The 26685-nt window shown below is 38.8% G+C and overlaps 1 protein-coding gene across 2 annotated transcripts in view; it reads right to left on the minus strand.

Annotated features, from left to right (window-relative positions):
* Positions 1–26685, minus strand: part of LOC116588953 (SLA class II histocompatibility antigen, DQ haplotype D alpha chain-like) — a 125707-nt gene that overhangs the window by 12431 nt on the left and 86591 nt on the right. The window contains exon 2 of one of the 2 annotated variants that reach the window (XM_032340726.1): positions 25770–25775. The exons of the other annotated variant lie outside the window; for it this stretch is intronic. Within the exon in view, the coding sequence (XP_032196617.1) occupies positions 25770–25775 (6 nt within the window). The remainder of the gene's footprint in view (positions 1–25769; positions 25776–26685) is intronic. 2 annotated transcript variants of the gene reach the window in all.

A 26685-nucleotide genomic window follows, 5' to 3' on the forward strand; every position in this document is an offset into this window, starting at 1 on the left:
GGGGATGGAGCAGAGGGGAATGGAGATAAAGGGAGCTTCCAAAGGAATAGAAACTTGTTTAAAGTAGAATACATTTAACAGACTCACAGGACGCTGGAGGGTCAGGCTAATATTGACTTTTGCCCTTAGCAAAGTGGCAGCATCTAAGCAGCTCAGTTCCCATGGTTTTAAGGACTGGTCAATGGGCTGTAGGAAGAAAGGTAATTTAATTTTTTTCTTTTGTCTCTGTTTAGCACATGGGTTACCATGATCATTCATTATACAGGAATATTTGCTTATTGTTAGTCAATAAAGCAAATGAAAAAGATGAAATCAATTTTAAATGTAATTGTCTATTTTAAATTACATTTTTTAAACCAGATGTTAATACATATAGTTAAAGCATTTTGCCTAGGAAGTTTTAAATTGTGATTTAACTAGAATTTTAAAATACAAGTCATAACACAAGTAGCATTTTAATGTTCAAATAACTGACAATAATAGGGAAAAGTAACCCACATGTGTGCAAGTTTGGGAATTTTCAAAAAAACGTTTCCAACAAAAGAAGTATCTTATAAAATCGTGTTTACAATAATAGAATTGATGACAAATTATTCTTCGTGGAGTATTTCTCTAAAGCTATATGTAATATAAGCCCTGGCAGTTGATTTTCCTTTTGTAATGTGATTGTCCTAGTGAAGGCTGTTTGCTGAGGCATCCAGTTCAAAGGCTACCTTGAATAAACACACTACCAGCCAAAGGTAATGAGCCAGGGTTCCCCACTCTGATTTTTCTGTTTGTTATAGAGATCTAGTTGATCTATCTATCTATCTATCATCTATTTATTTTTCAGCTTTTTTTTATTTGGGAGAGAGAGAGCATGAACAGGGTGAAGGGCAGAGGGATAAGCAGACTCCCCACTGAGGAGAGAGCCAGCTGTGGGATACCATCCCAAGGCTCTGGGATCATGACCTGAGCCAAAGGCTGATGCCCAACCAACTGAGCCACCAAGGTGCCTGAGATTTAGTTGATATAGATAACTAACTTCCTCCACCTTCCTTTTTTCTCTTTCTGTGCTTTAATCTTCTCTCATGTTTTAAAGTCACCAATAAAGAGTGAACCTGCAAAATCCTGGGCCCCTACTCTCAGCCTTGGTAAAGGTAGGTACTCCTCCCCACTACCACCTGTGACCTCAGTATATGGTTGGAGACTGTTGTGTAATTTCCAGGATTTGTAAGTAATAAACCTTATCTCTTCCAAAGTTTCCTGGTTATTGCTGAGGGATCTTTCCATCTTATTAAGAATCACAGGAGTTGGTCCTGCAACAACAGTGTTTATGGATAGCCTGAGGCATGCACAAAACACTATCTCATGAAAAGGAAAGCTTTGTCTAGCACCTGAGAGATTGTAGAGATGGAGGGCTTAGACTGTGCTTTGAGGACAGGATAAGAGAGAGGGGAAGGACCCACAACCCCTTAGGCCTCTTTTCTCAGCCCATGCCCTTGGTTAGATCCCCTCAGCAGGAAACAGGGCAAATGGACCTAGGATATCTTCATTGTTCATACCTAGACCTTCATTGCTCTACACCAGGACCCCAACCTAAGGGCCTTTTGCAGAATGTGTTTGCCCGAATGAGTCAGCTAGTAAACTCCCTCCTGACCTATTGGATGACAGTTATGTAAATCAGCCTTCTCCTAGTAAACCTAGGTTGCTGGAGGATACACAGGCTATCCCTAGCAAAGGGGACTCTGACTTTGTCTCTCTCTCTGTTCCTTCTAATAGATGTGGGGGCTTCTCCCTCACTCATTTCCTGTGTTAATGGTTTTAACTGGAGCCAGCTGGGGTTAGTCTAACTTGAGACGGAGACTTTAAGGAATATTCCCAAGAAGCTGCTGAAACTTTTTGTTTTGGGGAAATTCCCTGTCTTCTGTGGCCAGACCTGGATTGCTTAACCCCTCCCCCTGTTGGCAGGAAAACATGGCATCTGCTTATTCTGTGGAACTGATAAGCTCTAAAACCGGAAATCCTTTCTCTGCTTCCTGGCAGCACTTTGTTTCTTCTGTTTCCCCTTCTTGTGTTTCTGCACCAACATGGGTGCAGCCTACATGACTGGCCTCCAGACCATGCACAAAGTTTCCTTCTCTTCACTGTCACGGAGCAAGAAGAGCACCCCCTGGACCTAACACCCCCCACTCCAGATTTCCCCACCTTTGTCTCAGATAGGCACTGAAAATGGGGTGGGCTCAGATGGAACATAAATCAGTATTTAAACTAAGTTAAGTTTGTTGGTTTAATTAAGATAGACATGTCTTTGAAGTTACAGCAATAAATGTGAAACATTTATTCTATCAAGGTTTACTGAAAGTCAATAAACCTCATGCTACCTCTGTTGGGTTGTTGGCAAAAAGATGACTAAACTGATGGTTTATTGTCTATCAAAGTTTTCATGGGTAATTGCTGAGATTGCTTTCAGAGTCTTTGGTAACCTGAAAGTTCATAAAGTTTTGCTTGGATGATAAATGGAATTAAATTTGTTGGACATCTAGGTCTTCCAAATGGGACAAAATGCTAAGTCAATTACTGGACATAGGTTTGCGCTTTTGACTTACTGTAAAGAAACTAAGTATTTAAATTTATTGGTAAACATGTTTTGTGCTTAACTGATTTACAAATTTGCCATCTAAAGAATTTTGTTGTAACATTCACAATTGATTAATAACTGATTAGAGACTAAGGTGCTTCTAAGAGTACAAAATTCTGCTAACTGTATCTAAGACTAATGGAAATAAGGGAAACAACTCTGTATGTGGAAAAGCAGATACATAAGCAAGATAAGGAATGGGAATGCATTTTGCTAAAGATAAAAGGTAATTTGTTCTAAAGGAAATGGTTGTTTGGAAAGAAATAGCTTGGGACATAATCAGAATGCAAAGAAAAGTTGTAGAAGGTTTGTGTAGGGAAAACTTTGGAATAGAATTTTAGGCTTGGTCAGGACAGACTAATATTGAAATGAATGGGTTTTAAAGGTATATTGGTGTAAGATTAAAATTCTCTCCATTCAAAAAGACAGTTTTCTTAAATTAATCTGCTGTTAGGAAGAAAATGTAAACAGTTGTTTCCTCTTTGCCTATCCGGAAAAAAACATTTCCCACATTTTGCCTATATCAGGTCTTTAACATCCCTAATTATATTTAATTTAATTATATTGGTATGTACTTTAAAACTTTATATGATTTTAGCAAAAGTTGACAAAATTTAAGTTGTAAATGAAATCTCTAACTCATTATGCTTATTTTTGGTATGCTAAGTTACTAAGGAAGTACTGCTAAATAAATGACAAACCTTGGGCTACATTTGGATAAATGCTATAACTATTCTAGAGATTCTATGCATTTCCTAAAGTTTTAGTGTTTTGATAGATCATCCCTTGATATTGTAATTACTAAAGTGTTATGTATCACAGAAGTAACCTGATTTCCTTGCCAGCTAAATTGTAAACTCTCATCTCATCAGCTCTTTAACCATATCCATTCTGAGTTTTTGTCATTTATAATTGTTTTAATTCTCTTGTAAAATGAGTTCCACCTTAAAGGAGATTCATATAAAGGACTTTCCAGACAAATACAGATATTTGATATATTTGAAAATCCTAAAACTGAAATGGATAAGAATTTCCAGAACTACCTAAAGCTGCATTCAAACTAAACCAGAATTAGTAACATGGGACTAAATGACTGAAAGATTATAGTGTTGAGTCTGTTATTTTAAACGTTGCTGGTTCTCTAATGTTTGCTCTTCCAGATTAGGGAAACTTTTTTCTTAAAATATCTGTGACTTACAGAAATGTAAAGATACTTATTTGTAAACAAATCAAAGCATTCAACTTTTCTCTTTATCTGAATCCTCTAAGGCTCAAAAGGTCTCAGTAAGTATTCCTTCTTCCATGACAATCAGTCATTTGCACAAGTTCAATAAGAATCTGTTCTCCTTGTAACAGGACACTATTGGAAACATGGGTTATTTTACCAAGGCTTTGATTGGAATATCATATTTGAGAAAGACATGCATAGACTCAGATATTGGTCATATTGGTCATATCTGAGTCTATGCATGTCTTTCTCAAATATGACATAAAGACATAAAGACAGCTTTAAGGCACTAAGGTTGACTTTATGAAACCTGGAGCCTTAAAGCCCCTTGGAACTGTTGGCCTGGTACCTTGCTTAAAGAGTTCCCAGCAGCCTCACCAGGTGAGTAAAGAATGTCACTTCATGGAAGGTGCAGGAACCTCAGGATACACTGCGGACCTCAGGAAGAGGAGTTCACCCAAATCGACAGGTATTGAAGGCATGTCTGATGGCAAGTATGTGGCTTGGCTTCTGGCCTGGAGAGGCTACTAAAAGTTCAACCTAGAAATTCCTTATATAAATTTCCAGCAAAGAGATCTACATGATCTCTCACTGTTCTTGCTGATCTTATGTAAATAATTAGTCCAAATCTGTTTAAACTGGACTTGTTTTTCAAATAAATTAGTCCTAATTTGGTTATCTCTGGAAATGAAGGTTATTTTAGAGAGAAAAATTGTGTTTTAATAACACACCTTTGTGGATTATAGGTTAGATTATCTTTAAAGTTTTGTTTACCTAATTAGACAACTTGAGGTAAACTTCAGAGAAGTTGCACAATAGCTCATTTAGACAATCTTGTTTATTCTGTGAGGATAATAACAGAACCCCATGGGCACATAACTATTTAAACAACTGGAAAATGGGATTGATTCCCCAACAATTATGTAACTTACACCTTGACCAATTCTGTGGGGCTAGGATAATTGCCTAAAAGCCAGTATACCCTACCCCATAGGATTAACTATGGATTTGTGGAGATAATGGATGACCCCACTTTCTTTATGATTGGATTGGGTAATGCATGTGGGACTCCCCTTATCACTTGACAAATTTTCTCCAACTTGCCAGTGATCCTTTGTAATTAGGATATTGTTAGGGCTGGAGCTTAGTCCTATTTATCTTAGAAGCCAACTCTATTGAGGTACAGTTGAAAACAAATGCTTTAGCTAAGCATAGAACAGCCCTCCTTGTAAAAGGAGCCTCAAAGCTCACATGGGACAGTCCCTGACTGTAATGACTTCACATCCGGTCCAAAATGTCTCAGAAACCAAAGGCCACTGATGGATGATGGAGGCCAACTTATTAAATACTGGGATACACTTACAGATATGCCAGAAATACTTAAAACTTTAAATGTAGTTATCCATATTCCTCAACCTGGCCAGAGGTTATTGATGTTGCTTACTCTAGTTGGCCAGATTTAATATGCTCCCATTAAAAATACAAATGACAGATGGTTTACTGATGACAGTAGTTTCCATAAAAGGAATAAGAACTGACAGAATGGGAGAAGATATTTGCAAACGACATATCAGATAAAGAACTAGTGTCCAGAATCTATAAAGAACTTAGCAAACTCAACACCCAAAGAACAAATAATCCAATCAAGAAATGAGCAGAAGACATGAACAGACATTTCTGCAAAGAAGACATCCAGATGGCCAACAGACACATGAAAAAGTGCTCCATATCACTCGGCATCAGGGAAATACAAATCAAAACCACAATGAGATATCACCTCACACCAGTCAGAATGGCTAAAATCAACAAGTCAGGAAATGACAGATGCTGGCGAGGATGCAGAGAAAGGGGAAACCTCCTACACTGTTGGTGGGAATGCAAGCTGGTGCAGCCACTCTGGAAAACAGCATGGAGGTTCCTCAAAATGTTGAAAATAGAACTGCCCTGTGACCCAGCAATTGCACTATTGGGTATTTACCCTAAAGATACAAACGTAGTGATCCAAAGGGGCACATGCACCCGAATGTTTATAGCAGCAATGTCCGCAATAGCCAAACTATGGAAAGAACCTAGATGTCCATCAACAGATGAATGGATGAAGAAGATGTGGTATATATACACAATGGAATACTATGCAGCCATCAAAAGAAATGAAATCTTGCCATTTGCGACAACATGGATGGAACTAGAGCGTATCATGCTTAGCGAAATAAGTCAAGCAGAGAAAGACAACTATCATATGATCTCCCTGATATGAGGAAGTGGTGATGCAACATGGGGGCTTCAGTGGGTAGGAGAAGAATCAATGAAGCAAGATGGGATTGTGAGGGAGACAAACCATAAGTGACTCTTAATCTCACAAAACAAACTGAGGGTTGCTGGGGGGAGGGGGTTTGGGAGAAGGGGGTGGGATTGAGGTGGGATTATGGACGTTGGGGAGGGTATGTGCTTTGGTGAGTGCTGTGAAGTGTGTAAACCTGGTGATTCACAGACCTGTACCCCTGGGGATAAAAATATATGTTTATAAAAAATAAAAAATAAAAAAAAAAGGAATAAGAAAAACTGGGTATGCCATAGTGCGCACTAGCACTTTGCAATTGCCAAAGCCTCATAAATTGATATTAATACTGACTCCAAATATGCTTTCCTAGTCGTACATGTCCATGGAGCAATTTGGAAGAAAAGGGGTTTATTATTATCAGGCCATAACTTCACAACAAAATACAGGCCTAAAATTACTACTCTTCTTAAGGCTGTACACCTACCTAAGGAGACAGCTGTAATTCACTTCAAGGATGTCAAAGATACAACCTTAGGAACCAATGAAAGTAATACAGGGTTTACATCAGGCCACTGATTTGGGCAAAAAGGCCATGGAGGTGACAAAAACATCATGAAAGAAAATTGTCCTTTGGTTTGGACTCCCTTGGTCCTTACAAAGTAACAATGGACTGCCTTTTTTTACACATTAAAAAAATGACCCTCCAAAACTGGATAACCCTTGACAGAAACCCAAAATTGGAGGACTGTCTCCTAACAGGACCCAATGGTTATATGACTATAACTTGTGCTCATGGCTTCCCTCAGGGGGTATATACCACTGTACTCTGGGTTTTGCTTGGAAGTATGGATGCATTATTAAAACCATTACCAACCTGGCCAACCTTCCAAAACTTAAAACAGTGGTGGACTTGTTCTGTCTCATTGGTGGCAATGGAAGCTCTTACTAAGTACGTGGTCAGCCCCAAATGACCCTTGAAGCAGCATTTCTCTTTTAAAATGCTATGGTAATACAAATGTGTAAAGCAACTTTACAAAATAGAATGGCATTGGCATTGGATGTTTTGACTGCTACACAAGGTAGACCTTGTGCTAATACAAAAACAAAATACTATGTTTATGCTCCAGATTATCACAAAATATTTCTTGGGTTCTGACATACTCAAGTTAACACTTTAAACAGTCCCTTTCTCCTTTAATGATTGATTAAACTCCTGGACTGGAAAAGGATTTTTGTCAACTAGCAAAAAACTTATTTGAGCTTCATTTTCTTTTTGTTAACACTAATCATGTTTTGCTGTTTTCTCCCATGTCTCCTCATCTCTTGTCAACTCCTTTGCTGCCATAACTTCCACAGATGATCCTTCCCACTTGGGAAGATCACCTTAGCAGTCTCCCCTGGACTCAGATGCCTCTGTCTTTTGTAACTCCCCTACACATTCCCCAACTGACCAGTGTTGACCTGAGTAGGAAGGAACAACTGTATGTCCCTGTTCAGTAGGAAGAAGTTACAGAAGATGAGACCTTCCACCTTCAACAACCTTAAAGATTTAAGGGTCAAAATTGTTCAGGAGGGAATGATGAAGGAACAAAAGGCTGGCTGAGGACAAAGCAAAAGGCTGACATCTTGCAACCTCCTCCCTCCCCCCACTTCTGGGTGGGACATATGTGACATTCTTTAGTAATCTCCCACCCACCTTAATGTTAATACCTTGCTAGAGAGCAAAATGACCTTGGCAATGGCAAGGCCTCTGGTATCAGGTATCTTGTAAGTCCTCTTTAGCAAATGAAAGTTCTATTGAGGCCTCCCTTTTCCTTACTTGCCCCACTCCCATGGTACATAACCTGCCACCCCTCACAACCCCGGGGCAGCAGCTCTTCCTGCCCATGGGTCTTGTCCCTGTGCTTTAATAAACCACCATTTTGCACCAAAGATGTCTCAAGAATTCTTTCTTGGTCATCGGCTCTGGACCTCACCCCACCAAACCTCACCTATATTCTAGAACTTCATCAAAGCTATTTTGGAAACAAGGTTTCCAGGACGCCGAGGGGACTAGCTATTGTTAGGAATGGGAGGGGTTGCCAGCATCCCTCCAGGATCTTTTAAGGAATAAATGAGGGAAAGCAGGATGGTGATCAACAACAATTTTGTTTGAGGGACACCTCTGGTTGCTTTTAATACATGGATCCTCTGACATATTCTGCATGGGATGCTACCCAGAAGTTGGAGGATTTGGCAATGGATATTCTTTAATTTTCTGGGAGAATGGCCTCAGTAGACTTCTTTGGTTCTCAAGAACTCTTCCTTGGGGTGCCTTTTAACCCACTGGAAACAATTCAGAATGCAAAACTTAGGAAAGGGCTGAGCTCCTATAACACTGCATGGCCACAGTGGGATCTACCCTCTAGATCTTGTCTGGAGGAAATAGGACAAGTGGACCTACAGTATGTTCACTGTTCATACTTAGGCCTTCATTGCTCTACACTATGACCCTGACCTAAGGGCCTCTTGCCGAATGTGTTTGCCTGAACCTGTCAGGTAGTAAACCCCACTCCCAATATGCTGAATGATAATTATTTAAATAGGCCTCCAAATAAATCCAGGTTGCTGGAGGAAACACAGGCCATCCCAGACTAAGGGGACTCTTGACTGTCTCTCTCACTGTTCCTCCTAATAGATGTGGGGGCTTCTCCCTCACTCACTTCCTAGGTTAATGGCTATAACTGGAACCATCTGTGGTTATTCTATGTGCCTCAGGATGAGGACTTTAAGGAATATTCCCAAGCAGCTGCCAAAACACTCTTTGTTTCAGGGAAATTCCCTTTTTTCTCTGGCCCAACAAGGACTACTTATTCCCCCTTGTTGGCAGGAAAACATGGTATCTGTTCCTCTGTTAGAACTGATGAACTCTAGAACTGAGAAGTCTTTCTTTGCCTTCTGGCAGCACTTCATCTCTTCTGTCTCCCCCTCCCCCTTCTCCTGTTTCTGCAACACCTTGGGTGCAGCCTGCATAACTGGCTTCTGCACCATCCTCAGTGTCTCCTCCTCCCTTCACTGTCAAGGAGCAAGAAGAACACACCCTGGACACAACACTGCCCACTCCAGATTTCCCCACCAGTGTCTCAGGTAAAAAATAAATAAATAATAAACAAATTGACAATGAGGAGGATCCAGGGGAACATAATTCAGTATTTAAACTAAGTTGTTTGTCAGTTTAATTAATATAGACATATCTTCAACTTTATCAGCACTAAAAGTAAAACTTATTCTACCAAGATTTGCTAGAGATCAAATAAGCTCATGTTATCTTTTTTTGCAGTTTGTTAGCAAAAGTATGACTTTAAATGGTGGTTAATCTTGTCTCACCAAAGTTTTCATAGAAGTTAAGATAGCCTTCAAAGTCTTTAGTAACCTGAAACTTTAAAGTTTTGCTTGTATGATAAGTGGGATTGAATTTATTGGATATCTAGGTCTTTTCTGAATAAGGTAATGTGCTAAAGCATTGAGATCTGGGTGTAGGTTTGTGCTTTTGACTACTTATTGCAAAAAACTAAGGGTATTTGAGTCTGTTGGTAAACATGCTTTGTGCTTAACTGATTCACAAATTTGCCATCTAAAAAATTCTGGTGTAACAGTTCACAATTGGTTAGTCCTTAGCCTTCACTGGAGACTAAGGTTTTTAAAGAATGCAAAATTCTAAATGTAATTAAGACTGATGAAATTAAGGGAAACGACTCTATATGAGGAAAAGTGGAAGATACATAAGAAAAATACAAGAAATGGAAATTGAAAGTCTGCTTTCTCTCTGTTCCAAAGAAAAAGTTTTCTTGAATTATTGACTTGTTTCTCTTTGCCTGTCCAGAAGAACCAGTTTCTGTGTTTTGCCTGTATCAGGTCTTAGCCCTAATAGCCCTAGTAGCCCTAATCCTATTAAGGCATATGCTTTAAAACTATCTAAGGTTTTGGGGTGCCTGGGTGGCTCAGTGGGTTAAGCCTCTGCCTTTGGCTCAGGTCATGACCTCAGTGTCCTTGGATCAAGTCCCCAGTCAGGCTCTCTGCTCAGTGGGGAGCCTGATTCCTCCTCTCTCTCTCTCTCTCTGCCTGCCTCTCTGCCTACTTATAATCTCTCTCTATCAAGTGAATAAATAAAATCTTTAAAAAAATAAAATCTTTCTAAGGTTTTAACAAACTTTACCAAGATTTACGTTAATAATAAAGGAAGTCAATAGATGAAGTCTCTTTAACTCCTTAGGCCTTTTTATTTGGCATGTTAAGTTACTCTGGAAGCACTGTTAAACAAATGATAAGTCTTAGGTTATGTTGTTGGTAAATGCTATTAACTATTCTAGAGATGCAATGCCTAAAGTTTTAATGTAGGTCATGGCTTGATATTTTGATTATTAAAGTGTTATGTGTCACAGAAACAACCTTGTTTCCTTGCCAATTGTAGTGTAACCTCATCAGATCTTCAACCATGCCCATTTTTTTAGTCTTTTGTCTTTTATGGTGTTGTTCTTATCCTCTTGTAAAATGGTTCATCTTCAAGGAAATTCAATTAAAGGACTTTTAGGACAAATACAGGTATTTGATAACTTTAAAATCCTAAAACTAAAATGGGTAAGAATTTATAGAACTAACTAGTTAAAACTGCATTCAAACTAAACAAGAAATGGTAACATGGGACTAGGTGAATGGGGAAAAATAATTATAGAGTTTTTTGCGACTCTTGGTTAAAACATTGCTGGTTCTCTAATATTTACTCTTGCAGACTAGGGAAACTTTAAAAAATATCTATGACTTACAGAAATGTGATGAAATATTCACTTATAAGAAAATAAAGCATTTAACTTTTTATATACCTGAACCTCCCAAAATTCAAAAGGTCTCAGTAAGTATTCTTTCTTCTCTGGCTATCATAGTTATTTGCTTAAGTTCAGTAAGAATGTATTCTGCTTGTAACAGGACACCATTGGAAACATTGGTTATTTTAACCAGGGTTTAACTAGAATGTCATATTTGAAAGAGAAAAGCATACACTCAGACATGACCAAAGAGCCTTAAGGAATTTAGATAGACTTTATAAAAACTGGAGCCATAAAGCTTCTTGGAAATATTGACCTGGTATACCTTGTTTACAGAGTTCCCAGCAGCTTCACCAGGTGAGAAAAGAATGTCACTTCCTGGCAGGTTTAGGAGCCTCAGGATACTTTGGTGATCCCATGAAGAGGAATACACCCAAATTAAGGCATGTCTGATGGCAAGTACTTGGCTTGGCTTCTGGCCTGGAAAGATTACTAAAAGTTCAACCTAGAGACTCCTTGTAAAAGATCCAGCAAAGCAGGTTCTAAAAGATCTATATGATCAATCACTATTTTTGTGAGCTTATGTAAATACTTATGCCAAGTTTGCTAAAATTGTACTTGTTTTACAAACAAATTTGTCCTGATTTGGCTATCTCTAGAAATGAGGGCTATTTTAGAGAGAAAAATTATATTTCAATAACAACGTTGTGCATGTTAAATTCTAGTTCTGATTGTCTTTAAGTGTTTGTTGTTTACCTAAGCTTGACAACTTGAGGTAAACTTTAGAAAAATTACCACAGTAGCTCATGTATGGAAAATCTTCTTGCTTTTTATTCTGTGAGAATAATAACAGGACCCGCATGGGCATATGACTATTTAGGATTAATTCCCCAATTCCCCAATGACTATATAACTCAAGTAGCATCTTGACCAATTCTATGTGGCAAGGATGACAAAATATTTCCTTAAAAGTCACAACATACCCTACACCATGGGATTCATTATGGACTTATGGAGGTAATCGATGACTCCACTTTCTTTTTGATTGGATTGGATGATGCACTTGGGGATGCCTTTATCTCCTGAGCCAAGTCTTCTCCCACTTGCCAGTGGTTCTCTTCAATTAGAATGTTGTTAAGGCTGGATTTCAAACAAAGAGGTCTTCTTGAAGATACTATTCCTTAGTCATATTTATCCTAAAAGCCACCTCTACCGAGGTATTATTTCAAACAAAGACATTAGCCAAGCACACAATAGTCCTCTTGGCAGGAGCGTTAAAGCTCACTCCTGGACAGTCCCTGACTGTAATGACTTCACATCAGGTCCAGAGTGTCTTAGAAATCAAAGGCCACCAATAGATGATAGGAGGCTGGCTTATTAAATACCAGGTTATTCTTACAGATATGCCTGAAATAATACTTAAAAACATGTCAAACTTTAAACACAGCTACCCTTATGCCTGGACCTGGCCATTGTACTTCTATGGAACAAAAATGTTCAGAATCAACTAATCTTGTTTATTCTAGCAGTCCAGATGTAAAAGATGCCCTTACTAAAATTGCAAATGACAGCTAGTTTACTGATGGCAGTAGCTTCATGGAAGAGAGGGGTAAGAAAAGCTGGGTATGCGATAGTCAGTCTTAACTCAGACTGTTAAGGCTAAAGCACTGTCAACAAATACATATGCCCCAAAAGCAGATTCAATAATGCCCAACTGTGCTTTGCAATACACAAAAACCTTAAATATTTGTACCGACTCCAAATACGTCTTTCTCATCTTACATGCCCATGGACTAACTTAAAGAAAAGGGAATTATTATCAAGCCATAATTCCCCATTCACATATGGGCCTGAAATTACTACAAAAATTCAAAGGATGGCCCTACAAAACCACGTAGCCCTTGAAATCCTGACAGTAGTTCAAAGGGGCCCAGTATTTTTTTTTATAATTAAAAATTTTTTTTATAAACATATAATGTATTTCTAGCCCCAGGGGTACAGGTCTGTGAATCGCCAGGTTTACACACTTCACAGCACTCACCATAGCACATACCCTCCCTAATGTCAACCCCACCACCCTCACCCTCCCCTCCTCCCCCCAGCAATCCTCAGTTTGTTTTGTGAGATTAAGAGTCTCTTATGGTTTGTCTCCCTCCCGATTCCATCTTGTTTCATTTATTCTCCTACTCCCCAAACCCTCCACATTGCATCTCCACTTCCTCATATCAGGGAGATCATTTGATAGTTGTCTTTTTCCAATTGACTTATTTTGCAGAGCATAATACCCTCTAGTTCCATCCACGTCGTCACAAATGGCAGGATTTCATTTCTTTTGATGGCTGCATAGTATTCCATTGTGTATATATATCGCATCTTCTTTATCCATTCATCTGTTGATGGACATCTAGGTTCTTTCCAAAGTTTGGCTATTGTGGACATTGCTGCTATAAACATTCGGGTGCATGTGCCCCTTTGGATCACTACGTTTGTATCCTTAGGGTAAATACCCAATAGTGTAATTGCTGGGTCATAGGGCAGTTCTATTTTCAACATTTTGAGGAACCTCCATGCTGTTTTCCAGAGAGGTTGCACCAGCTTGCATTCCCACCAACAGTGTAGGAGGTTTCCCCTTTCTCCACATCCTCGCCAGCATGTCATTTCCTGACCTGTTAATTTTAGCCATTCTGACTGGTGTGAGGTGGTATCTCATTGTGGTTTTGATTTGTGTTTCCCTGATGCCGAGTGATGTGGAGCACTTTTTCATGTGTCTGTTGGCCATCTGGATGTCTTCTTTGCAGAAATGTCTGTTTATGTTCTCTGCCCATTTCTTGATTGGATTATTTGTTCTTTGGGTGTTGAGTTTGCTAAGCTCTTTCTAGATTTTGGATACTAGCCCTTTATCTGATATGTCGTTTGCAAATATCTTCTCCCATTCTGTCAGCTGTCTTTTGGTTTTTTTAACTGTTTCCTTTGCTGTGCAAAAGCTTTTGATCTTGATGAAATCCCAATAGTTTATCTTTGCTCTTGCTTCCCTTGCCTTTGGCGATGTTCCTAGGAAGAAGGTCCTGTGGCTGAGGTCGAAAGGTTGCTGCCTGTGTTCTCCTCAAGGATTTTGAGGAGATTCCTTTCTCACATTGAGGTCCTTCATCTATTTTGAGTCTACTTTCATGTGTGTTGTAAGGAAATGGTCCAATTTCATTTTTTCTGCATGTGGCTGTCCAATTTTCCCAAAGAACAAATTCTCAGTGGTGATAATGGACATACCTGCCATATTCCTGACCTTAGCAGAAAATCTCTCAGTTTTTCTCCATTGAGAATGATATTTGTGGTGGGTTTTTCATAGATGGCTTTGATGATGTCAGATATGTGCCCTCTATCTCTACACTTTGAAGAGTTTTGATCAGGAAGGTGTGCTGTACTTTGTCAAATGCTTTTTCGGCATCTATTGAGAGTATCATATGGTTCTTGTTCTTTCTTTTATTAATGTATTGTATAATATTGATTGATTTGTGGGTGTTGAACCAACCTCGCAGCTCTGGAATAAATCCCACTTGTTTGTGGTGAATAATCCTTTTAATGTACTGCTGGATCCTATTGGCTAGTATTTTGGTGAGAATTTTCACATCTGTGTTCATCAAGGATATTGGTCTGTAATTCTGTTTTTTGATGGGATCCTTGTCTGGTTTTGGGATCAAGGTGATGCTGGCCTCATACAATGAGTTTGGAAGTTTTCCTTCCATTTCAATTTTTTGGAACAGTTTTGGGAGAATATGAATTAATTCTTCTTTAAATGTTTGGTAGAGGGGCGCCTGGGTGGCTCAATGGGTTAAGCCGCTGCCTTCGGCTCAGGTCATGATCTCAGGGTCCTGGGATCGAGTTCCGCATTGGGCTCTCTGCTCGGCAGGGAGCCTGCTTCCTTCCCTTCCTCTCTCTCTGCCTGCCTCTCTGCCTACTTGTGATCTCTCGCTGTCAAATAAATAACTAAAATCTTTAAAAAAAAATGTTTGGTAGAGTTCTCCTGGGAAGCCGTCTGGCCCTGGGCTTTTGTTTGTTTGGAGATTTTTGATGAATATTTCAATCTCCTTATGGGTTATGTGTCTGTTCAGGTTTTCTATTTCTTCCTGGTTCAGTTGTGGTAGTTTACATGTCTCTAGGAATGCATCCATTTCTTCCAGATTGTCAAATTTGTTGGTGTAGAGTTTCTCATAATAGGTTCTTATAATTTTTTGTATTTCTTTGGTGTTGGTTGTGATCTCTCCTCTTTCATTCATGATTTTATTTATTTGGGTCCTTTCTCTTTTCTTTTTGATATGTCTGGCCAGGGGTTTATCAGTCTTATTAATTTTTTCAAAGAACCAGCTCCTGGTTTTGTTGATTTGTTCTATTGTTTTTTTGGTTTCTATTTCATTGATTTCTGCTCTGATCTTTATAATTTCTCTTCTCCTTCTGGGTTTAGGCTTTCTTTGTTGTTCTTTCTCCAGCTCCTTTAGGTGTAGGGTTAAGTTGTGTATTTGAGACCTCTCTTGTTTCTCGAAACAGACTTTTATCGAGATATATTTACCTCTCAGGACTGCCTTTGCTGTGTCCCACAGATTTTGATCTGTTGTGTTTTCATTATCATTTGTTTCCATGAATTTTCTCAATTCTTCTTTAATTTCTTGGTTGACCCATTCATTCTTTTTTTAAAAAATTTTGTTTTGGACTTTTAAATTTTTTTTGAAATGTAAATGCTCTTCTTTTTTTTTTCTATTTTTTAAATGTAATTTCTTTTCAGTGTAACAGAATTCATTGTTTATGCACCACACCCAGTGCTCCATGCAATCCATGCCCTCCATAATACCCACCACCAGGGTCCCCCAACCTCCCACTCCCCGCCCCTTCAAAACCTCAGTTTTTCAGAGTCCATAGTCTCTCAAGGTTCATCTCCTCCTCCAATTTCCCTCAACTCCCTTCTCCTCTCCAACTCCCCATGTCCTCCATGTTATTTCTTATGCTCCACAAATAAGTGAAACCATATGATAATTGACTCTTTCTGCTTGACTTTTCACTCAGCATAATCTCTTCCAGTCCTGTCCATATTGCTACAAAAGTTGAGTATTCATCCTTTCTGATGGAGGCATAATATTCCATAGTGTGTATGGACCACATCTTCCTTATCCATTTGTCCATTGAAGGGCATCTTGGTTCTTTCCACAGTTTGGCGACTGTGGCCATTGCTGCTATGAACATTGGGGTACAGATGGCCCTTCTTTTTACTACATCTGTATCCTTGGGGTAAATACCCAATAGTGCAATTGCAGGGTCATCGGGAAGCTCTATTTTTAATTTCTTAAGGAATCTCCACACTGTTCTCCAAAGTGGCTGCACCAACTTGCATTCCCACCAACAATGTAAGAGGGTTCCCCTTTCTCCACATCCTCTCCAACACATGTTGTTTCCTGTCTTACTAATTTTGGCCATTCTAACTGGTGTAAGGTGGTATCTCAATTTGATTTTGATTTGAATCTCCCTGATGGCTAGTGACCCATTCATTCTTTAAAAGGATGCTCTTTAGTCTCCACGTATTTGGGTTCTTTCCAAATTTCCTCTTGTGATTGAGTTTTAGCTTCAGAGCATTGTGGTCTGAAAATATGCAGGGAATGATCCCAATCTTTTGATACCAATTGGGACCTGATTTATGACCCAGGATGATCTATTCTGGAGAATGTTCCATGTGCACTAGAGAAGAATGTGTATTCTATTGCTTTGAGATGGAATGTTCTGAATATATCCGTGATGTCCATCTGGTCCAGTGTGTCATTTAAGGCCTTTATTTCCTTGTTGATCTTTTGCTTGGATGATCTGTCCATTTCAGTGAGGGGAGTGTTAAAGTCCCCTACTATTATTGTATTATTGTTGATGTGTTTCTTTGATTTTGTTATTAATTGGTTTATATCGCTGGCTGCTCCCATGTTAGGGCATAGATATTTAAAATTGTTAGATCTTCTTGTTGGACAGACACTTTGAGTATGATATAGTGTCCTTCCTCATCTCTTATTATAGTCTTTGGCTTAAAATCTAATTGATCTGATATAAGGATTGCCACCCCAGCTTTCTTTTGATGTCCCTTAGCCTGATAAATTGTTTTCCACACCTCACTTTAAATCTGGAGGTTTCTTTGGGTCTGAAATGAGTTTCTTGTAGGCAGCATATTGATTTGTTTTTATTAAATTTTTTAAAATATTTTTATTTATTTATTTGACAGAGAGAGAGATCACAAGCAGGCAGAGAGGCAGGCAGAGAGAGAGAGAGAGGGGGAAGCAGGCTCCCTGCTGAGCAGAGAGCCCAATGCGGGACTCGATCCCAGGACCCTGGGATCATGACCTGAGCCGAAGGCAGCGGCTTAACCCACTGAGCCACCCAGGCGCCCAGGTTTTGTTTTTTTATCCATGCTGATACCCTGTGTCTTTTGATTGGGACATTCAGCCCATTTATATTCAGGGTAACTATTGAGAGATATGAATTTAGTGCCATTGTATTGCCTGTAAGGTGTCTCTGTTCCTTTCTGGCCTGCTACTTTTAGGTTTTCTCTTTGCTTAGAGGACCCCTTTCAATATTTCCTGTAGAGCTGTTTTGGTGTTTGCAAATTCTTTTAGTTTGTCCTGGAAGCTTTTGATCTCTCCTTCTATTTTCAATGATAGCCTAGATGGATATAGTATTCTTGGCTGCATGTTTTTCTCGTTTAGTGCTCTGAATATATCATGCCAGTTCTTTCTGGCCTGCCAGGTCTCTGTGGATAAGTCCCCTGCCAATCTAATATTTTTACCATGGGATGTTAGAGACTTCTTTTCCCTGGCTGCTTTCAGGATTTTCTCTTTGTCTCTAAGACTTGTAAATTTTACTATTAGATGATGGGGTGTGGACGTATTCTTGTTGATTTTGAGGGGGGTTCTCTGCACCTCCTGGATTTTGATGCTTGTTCACTTGCCATATTAGGGAAATTCTCTTTAATAATTCTCTCCAATATACCTTCTTCTCCCCTCTCTCTTTCTTCTTCTTCGGGAATCCCAATTATTCTAATATTGTTTTTTCTTATGGTATCACTTATCTCTCAAAATCTCTCCTCATGGTCCAGTCATTGTTTGTCTCTCTTTTGCTCAGCTTCTTTATTTTCTGTCTTTTGGTGTTCTATATCACTAATTCTCTCTTCTGCCTCATTTATCCGGGCAGTAAGAGCCCCCATTTTTTTTTTATTGCACCTCATTAATACTTTTTTGATTTCAACATGGTTCAATTTTAGTTCTTTTATTCCTCCAGAAAGGGCTGTTATTTCTCCAGACAATGTTTCTCTAATATCTTCCATGTCTTTTTCGAGCTTGGCTAGCACCTTGAGAATTGCCATTCTTAACTCTGGATCTGACATATTACCAATGTTCATAATGATTAGGTCCCTAGGCTTTGGTACTGCCTCTTGTTCCTTTTTTTGTGGTGAGTATTTCTGCCTTGTCATTTTATCCAGATAAGAATATATGAAGGAGTGAATAAAATGCTAAAAGTGTGGCAAAGACCTCAGCAAAATGTATGCTAACCAATTCAGAAGAGACCCCAACTTGTAGCGGGAAGAAAGGTGGTAAAAAGAAGTTGAGGAAAAAAAAATTAAAAAAGAAAACAAATAAAGAAAAAATAGAAAAAAAGAAAAAAAATGTATATGTATATTTATTAGACTGGTGACTCTAACAGGTTCACCCACTTAATTTTGGGAGTATTTTGGTCTCTTAGAAAAAACTACCTCCCACCATTTTAAAGAACGAAAAACATATATAAGGGTAAACACACTGAAGGGATGGAATATTACTATAAAGATGAAAAAATTTTTTTAATTTCTTAAAAAGGAGTTGATAAGATAAGTTGGTTGGGAGAATAAAGAAAAAGAAATTGGAGAGAATTTGGTTGGGCTGGAGACTAGAACAACTCTGGTGTTAGATTTAGGGTGCATTTTGATCTATTAGAAGAAGTTGTACCCCAAATTTTTTTGAAGAAAAATCCCTATGTGTATAAAAAAAATAAAGTTACAATGAAGCATAAAATATGACTATAATAATGAAGTTTCAAAAAAGATTTTTTAAAAATGAAAGTTATTGTTAAGATAAACTAGTTAAAAAATGTTAAAAGAGGAAAGGGTAAAAGTTAAAAAAATTAGTAGAAGAAAAAAAATTAATTAACTTTGCAAGACTAAAGAATCATGGGGAGAAAGCCATGAATTCCATGCTTTGCTTTCTCCTCCTCTGGAATTCCACTCTTCTTCTTGGTAAATTAACTTGGTCTTGGCCAGATTTCTTGTTGATCTTCTGGGGGAGGGGCCTCTTGTAGTGATTCTCAAGTGCCTTTGCCTGAGGTAGAATTGCACAGCCCTTACCTGGGCCAAGCTAAGTAATCCACTCAGGTTTGCTTTCGGGAGCTTTTGTTCCCTGAATGCTTTCTGTAGAGTTCCAGAGGACAGGAATGAAAATGGTGGCCTCCCAAGGAGCCAAGAGCTCGGCCCCACTCCTCAGTGTGCCCTCGGAGAAAAGTGCTCCATCACTCCCATCTCCTTGGCCTCCAGCTGCACTCCAAGCTTACCCAGCCTGTGACCAAGCATCTCTGTCTCTGGCACACAGCTCCACCTGGAGTCTCTAAACCCCGTAGATCCCTGAGCTATTCCAGGTGGTGTCTCCCTGGAACTTGTGGGGTGCCCACTCACAGAGCAGTGTTCTGAGTCATGGATTATGGTTCAAGGTAACCCTGAGTTGAGAGCTCACTCCTTGGCTCTGTCTCTGTAGCTGGCTTCCCCTCTCTAATACCTGTGAGCTTGGCGACACTCAGACACCCCCGATCCTTCTGCGACCCCACAGGACCTGAGACCACGCTGTCTCCATGTGGGTCTCACCCCGGTTTAGCCTCTGGAGCGACTTTTAAAAGTTCTGATTTTGTGCTCTGTTGCTCCATCGCTTGCCTGGAGCTGCCCCCCCCCCCCCCCCAGTGCTCTATCTTCTCATCGCTTTGGATTCACTTCTCTGCCAGTCCTACTTTTCAGAAAGTGGTCAATTTTCTGTTTCTAGAATTGTTGCTCTTCTCTTCCATCTCCTGTTTTGTAGGTGTTTGGAATGGTTTGATAAGCTATCTAGCTGATCTCCTGCTACCTGATGTCGTCTCAGCCTGCTACTTCTCCTCCACTTTGACTCCTCCCCCACCAAGGGGGCCCAGTATTATATGGCTCACTCTTGCCTGGGACCCAAAGGCTGTAACTTGGGCTCATGGCTTCCCCCAGGCTGGATAAGCCACTGTACTCTGGGTGTGGTCTAAATGCACTGACGCATTATTAAAATCACTACCAACCCAGCTAACCTTTCAAATTTAAATGATGGTGGACATATTCTGTGTCTCATTGTTACTGATGTGGTTTTGGAATATAAGTGAGCTACAGTGGGGTGAAGTCCAGAGCTGAAGGCCAAGAAAGAATTCTTGAGACATCTCTGGTCCAAATGGTGGTTTTATTAAAGCACAGGGACAGGACCCATTGGCAGAACCAGCTTCCCCGGGTTTGTGAGATGTGGCTGATTATGTATTTGGGAATTGGGGGAGGTATGGTAAAGAGATTCTAAAGGACTTTTGTATGTTAAGGAGGACTCACAGGATACCAGAGGCCTTGCCATTGCCAAGTTAAGGCTCTCTTTCCTTTTACTAAGGCATTAACAGTAAGATAGTTGGGAGCTTCCTGGAGGAACATTACACTTTGCTCTCTTCAAGTATCTGTCAATGGGTTGCAAATTATGAGGACATTTAATTGTACCTACATTCCCTTCTGGAAGCTAGACCATTGATAGAAATGTTTTGTTCTTGTAAATGGCTAAGACTTTGGTAAACTGAGGGAGATTCATGTCTTGAATGTTGTAATCTCTATAAATTAGCAATTTGTTTTTCCTTTAGGGGAGCGAGAAGTGCTTAAGGAATGTCACATATATCCCATGGGTGGTGGGTTGTAGGGTGTCAGCCCCTGCTTTGTCCTCAGCTTATCTTCTGTTCCCTCATCATAACAGGTAATGAAAAGATGCTCAGCACCACTAATCATCAGGACAAAGCATATCAAAGCCACAGTATGCTATCACATTATACCTGTTAGAATGGCTCCCATCAAGAACACAAGAGATGGGGTACCTGGGTAGCTGTTGGTTGAGGGTCTCCCTTTTGCTCAGGTCTTGATCCCAGGGTCCTGGCATCAAGCCCCATGTCAGGCTCCCTGCTTAGTGAGGGGGGGTCTGCATTTCCATCTTCCTATGCCCCTCTCCCAGCTTGTGCTCTCTCTCTCAAATAAATAAATGACATCTTTAAAAAAAAAAAGGGAACACAGAGGTAAGTGTGCTCAAGTATATGGAGAGAAGGGAACCCTTGTATACTGTTGTTGAAAGTATAGATTGGTTCATACAATGTGAAAACAGTATAGAGGTTCCTTAAAAAATTAAATACACAACTCTCATTCGATCCAATAATTCCATTCTGAGTATATACCCAAAGGAAATTGAAAAAATATCAAAGAGGTATATGCACTCCCAATTTATTGCAGTATTATTCACAATAGCCAAGATATGGAAACAGCCTAAGTGCCCATCAATGGATGAATGAAAAGAGATGCACACACACACACACACACACACACACACACACACTGGAATACGATAGCCATGAGAAACAAAGATAGCTTACCATTTGCAAAAACATGGATGGACCTTGAGTATATTATGCTAAGTGAGGTAAGTCAGATAGAGAAAGCAAGCACTGTATGGTAACCCTTCCATGTGGGATCTAAAAATTCAAACTCATAGAAAAAGAGTAGAAGGGTGATAACCAGGGGATAGGAGTGGTGGTATAGGACAGATGTTGCTTGAGGGTACAAACTTGCAACTGATAATAAAGAAACCCTACTGATCTAATGTGTTGTATAGTGAATATAGACAACATTATTGTATTATAATCATCACACATGTAAATATTAATAATAGGAAACCTCACTAAAATGGAGCTGGGAGGACAGAAGGGGGAGCTCAAACCATTACCACTTTGATGCCAGTTATAGACCCTACCAGAATTGTCAACAGGAGAGAATCATCAATTACAGGCTCCAATAGGGAAAGATGTACATTACATCTACAAGAAATCAACTACCCCATGACTCAGCCAATGAGAGACTGTCATCACCTGAATTCCTGGTTTCCTCCAGTACATTTTTTGTTCCAAACAATCCTTCCCAACTTTCTTCTTTTCCATAAAATAATGTTCCTCTCCTTTATTGATCTAGCTGATGGTTTTTGCTGATGCTTATTTTGTCCCAAGTTGCAATTCTCTGCTATTCCTGAATAAACCCATTTTTGCTGGTAAAGTAGTTTTATTTTTGAGTTCAACATCTGTCAAGAGCCCAGAACTTTATTATTCTAACCACTAAAAAGAAAGGGTAATTTTATACCATGATAGAGGTACTAATTATTGATACAATGGCAATCATATTAAATATACAAATTAGCATGTTATACACATTCAACTTATACAAATGTTATGTATCAAATATATTTCAATATAAGATGAAAAAATAAAAAATTTATATGGAAATGCAAATAAAAGATGACAAAATAGCCAAAAAAGATTTTGAAAAAGCAAAACAGGCTTGGAAGATTCATGCTACCTGATTGCCAGATTTACTCTAAAGGAAGTAAGACAGTATGGTATTGTATTGGTGGATTTAGAGGAATATTGATCAATGAAACAGAATGGTTCACACTTAGGCCTACATATATATGATCAATAGATTTGTGGCATATGTGCAAAAACAATTCAGTGACTTTTTAACAAAGGGTGCTGGAAAAATTTGATATCCATATGCAAAATAATAATTCTTGATCCATAAGTCACATCTCAAACAAAAATTAACTCATATATTATAGAATTAAAGTAAACCTCAAATCCTAAAATTTCCAGAAGAAAGTAAAGCTGCTTAATTTTTAATGAACAAAGACTGGAAATAACACTAATGTCCCTCCTTTAAGAAATGGGTAAATAAGCTATCTGACATCCATCCAATGGAATAATATTCAGCCCTAAAAAGGAAGGAACTAAAGATTCATGCAGCATCACTATTAATTTCAAGTCACTATGCTATATGAAAGAAGCCGGACTCCAAAACCTTTATATGGTATAATTCCATTTATATGACATTTTTGCAAAAGGAAATTGTAAGGATGGGGAGAGGGGTTGACTCCAAAGGGGTACATTGATTGTTTTGATTGTGGTAGTGGTTACATGATTATATTTATTTGTCAAAACTCACAGAGCTGTGAATTTAAAAAGGTGAATTTTACTGTCTATATTATACCTTAATTTAAAAACAACCAAGATCATAGCTATCAAAACCATAATATAATTAGAAACAATTATAACAAAAAAAAAGGAAGACCTCTTATCCAAAACCACAAAACACAGCTGAGAGACATTAAAACAATCTAAAACATTGATATATAATGTGTGTGTATACTTGATATATATATCAAGTACTATATATATATATATATATATGTATATATATATCTCAGAAAAGCAAACAACAGATGAATATACCTCATGGATATATATATATATATACATATATACATATATATGTGTATATATATACACACACCTATATATGTGTATATATATATTATAATATTTGGATATTATATATATAATGAATTTGAAGACTATTGTTAAAATGAATTCTCTGAAGTTGATTTATGGAGTCAATGGATTTCTCAGCAGGATTCTCCTTCCCTCTTCTTTTCTCTCTGTAGAAATAACTGAACTAACTATAATTTATACATATATTCAAAGGACCTGGGATAGCCAAAACAATTTTCAAAAAAGAAGAAAAATTGGGGGAACTTAAACTTTTAGGATATGATGGAATAGTGGACAGCCCAATTAGCAATGATCTCCTGTCCTTACTGCCCAAATCACATAAAAAGGATGATGTGATTACTACTTTTAAAATAAGGAAATTTATTTTCTCATTCCTCATCCCATGGATTAATATAATGAATATAATGACAACTGGTTTTCTTAGTTAGAGCCATCTTTTTTAGCTGAAAAGGAAAAATTCTTGGTCCTTCAGATAACTGAATTGAACTGTCATAAATCTGGGAGAGCTTCATTCTTTAAAAACCTTGGCAGCAATTTGCGACAACATGGATGGAACTAGAGCGTATCATGCTTAGCGAAATAAGTCAAGCAGAGAAAGACAACTATCATATGATCTCCCTGATATGAGGAAGTGGTGATGCAACATGGAGGCATAAGTGAGTAGGAGAAGAATAAATGAAACAAGATGGGATTGGGAGGGAGACAAACCATAAGTGACTTTTAATCTCACAAAACAAACTGAGGGTTGCTGGGGGGAGGGGGTTTGGGAGAAGGGGGTGGGATTATGGACATTGGGGAGGGTATGTGCTTTGGTGAGTGCTGTGAAGTGTGTAAACCTGGTGATTCACAGACCTGTACCCCTGGGGATAGAGTATTATGCCTCCATCAGAAAGGATGAATACCCAACTTTTGTAGCAACATGGACGGGACTGGAAGAGATTATGCTGAGTGAAATAAGTCAAGCAGAGAGAGTCAATTATCATATGGTTTCACTTATTTGTGGAGCATAACAAATAGCATGGAGGACATGGGGACTTAGAGTGGAGAAGGGAGTTGGGGGAAATTGGAAGGGGAGGTGAAGCATGAGAGACTATGGACTCTGAAAAACAATCTGAGGGTTTTGAAGGGACGGGGGGTGGGAGGTTGGGGTACCAGGTGGTGGGTATTATAGAGGGCACGGATTGCATGGAGCACGGGGTGTGGTGCAAAAATAATGAATACTGTTATGCTGGAAATAAAAAAATTAAAAATAAATAAATAAATAAATAAATAAATAAAAAATTCAAAAAAAAAAAAAACCAAAACCTTGGCAGCAGAATTTAAGAGAATGATGAGACACTTCTGTAGGTGAAAGCACACGTGTTGGGTATGGGGAGGGTAGATCTTTTTCTCTGGGTCCCATGTCCAGGCTACACGTGTGCTGCTGAGGTCACCATAGATTTTTGGGAAGACTTTTATCCAGCCTTGTATTTCTCAAATACCTTGGCATATACCACTGCCATTGCTGGCAGGCTGGGAGGTGACAAGGGATTATAAATTTTCAATGTCAGATCACTGTTCCTCTTAAACACGACTTCTGCAAATGTTCTGAATAAGTTCTCATTGAGCTGATGTCCTCTTTGTGGACATGAGGCAGTCTGGTATGGAAGTCAACAGAGCAAGGCAGGGCTGCCGAGCCACTTTCTGGATATGTTTTTCTCTTCCCATGATATCCTGAGTCTGGCCTCAGGATTTAGCTCTTTAGGAAACACATTATTAATTTTTAGAATGTCATGTAGATCTTGATGGAAATTGCATTAAATCCATAGCTTATATTCCTCACTGTGAACACTGTGTTCTGTCCCACTTTTTCATCTTTGGTGTCCTCAGAAATGTTTTCTAATGGTTTCTCCGATGATTCCTTACATCCCTTGTTAAATATATGACTTAGTATTTTGAGTTTTTGTTGTTTTTATTCTTGTTAATGGATACTTTTTTTCTTCTCATATGTCTACGTAAGTTCTTCTCATATATCTACATCTTAGACTCCTTCATGTCTTAGTCTGCCAGAGACCAATGATGCTGACTCTCAGATGGTTTAATTGGCCTGAGAGGAATGTACCCAATGTCTTATTTTGGTTTCACTTACACCCAGCTTCCCCAAAGACTGTCACCACAGCATGGCTAGAGAGAACCGGGAAGTGGAGTTGCGGATTTGGGTGAAGAAATGTGATAGCACGTCAAATATGGGAATGTCACTCAGAGTACTCTGCTTCCCTTTGGAGAAAAGTGTTCTATATGCAAAGAGAAGTCTGATGGAGGAATATGTATTATCCCTCTGATCTAGGTCATAACCAAGTGTTGCACTTAAACCAAGGTTGAGCTCACAACCATAAGTCTGAAGGGAATTGACAATATAAATACCAACATCTGAAACAGTTTCTACTTCTAAAAATGCAGAGAATACTTCATTTATTTATGTCTGCTCAGTTTCAGGATGTGCTCTGTTTTCCAAACTCCCAATAAATCTCCAAATCAACCATATGTTTGACCTGAATCAACCAGGTATGAACCTACCTGATTCCTTCAGTTTCAGAGTCAACCAACACATTCTGGGGCATGTCAGCGGTGGAAAGGAAATCAGGAAGGGAGGAAGGGGATGGATTCAGCTGTTTGCTTAGGTGTTTTATTGGTGGTTAGTTTCCTGGAGGTGAGTAGGGAGAGGGCAGAACTTAAAGTATGAATGGTTGATCCCTCCTATTCCTTCTCTCCTCCCCTTCCCACTTAATATAAAGAAAGCCAGGCTTTTTTTGGCTTTTGATACTGGGACATCCCCTTCAGCTGTATTGTATCCCAACCAACCAAGCTGGTGAGAGAACAAAGACAGATTGCCAGGTTACCCTCCAGAAATGATGATAATGATAATTTATAAAAAATAATAATAACAATGCCTAATAATTACTGAGTGCTATTTGCCAAACACTCTGCTAAGTGCTTGGAGTATATTAACTGTCTTCATCTTCATGACATCACTCAGTAGTATATTATTATCACCTCACTTTCCTATTTTTATCAGCTTAGAAATTGGAGCATG

The sequence above is a fragment of the Mustela erminea genome, chromosome 4 (genome assembly GCF_009829155.1).
Source record: "Mustela erminea isolate mMusErm1 chromosome 4, mMusErm1.Pri, whole genome shotgun sequence".
Lineage (NCBI taxonomy): Eukaryota > Metazoa > Chordata > Mammalia > Carnivora > Mustelidae > Mustela > Mustela erminea.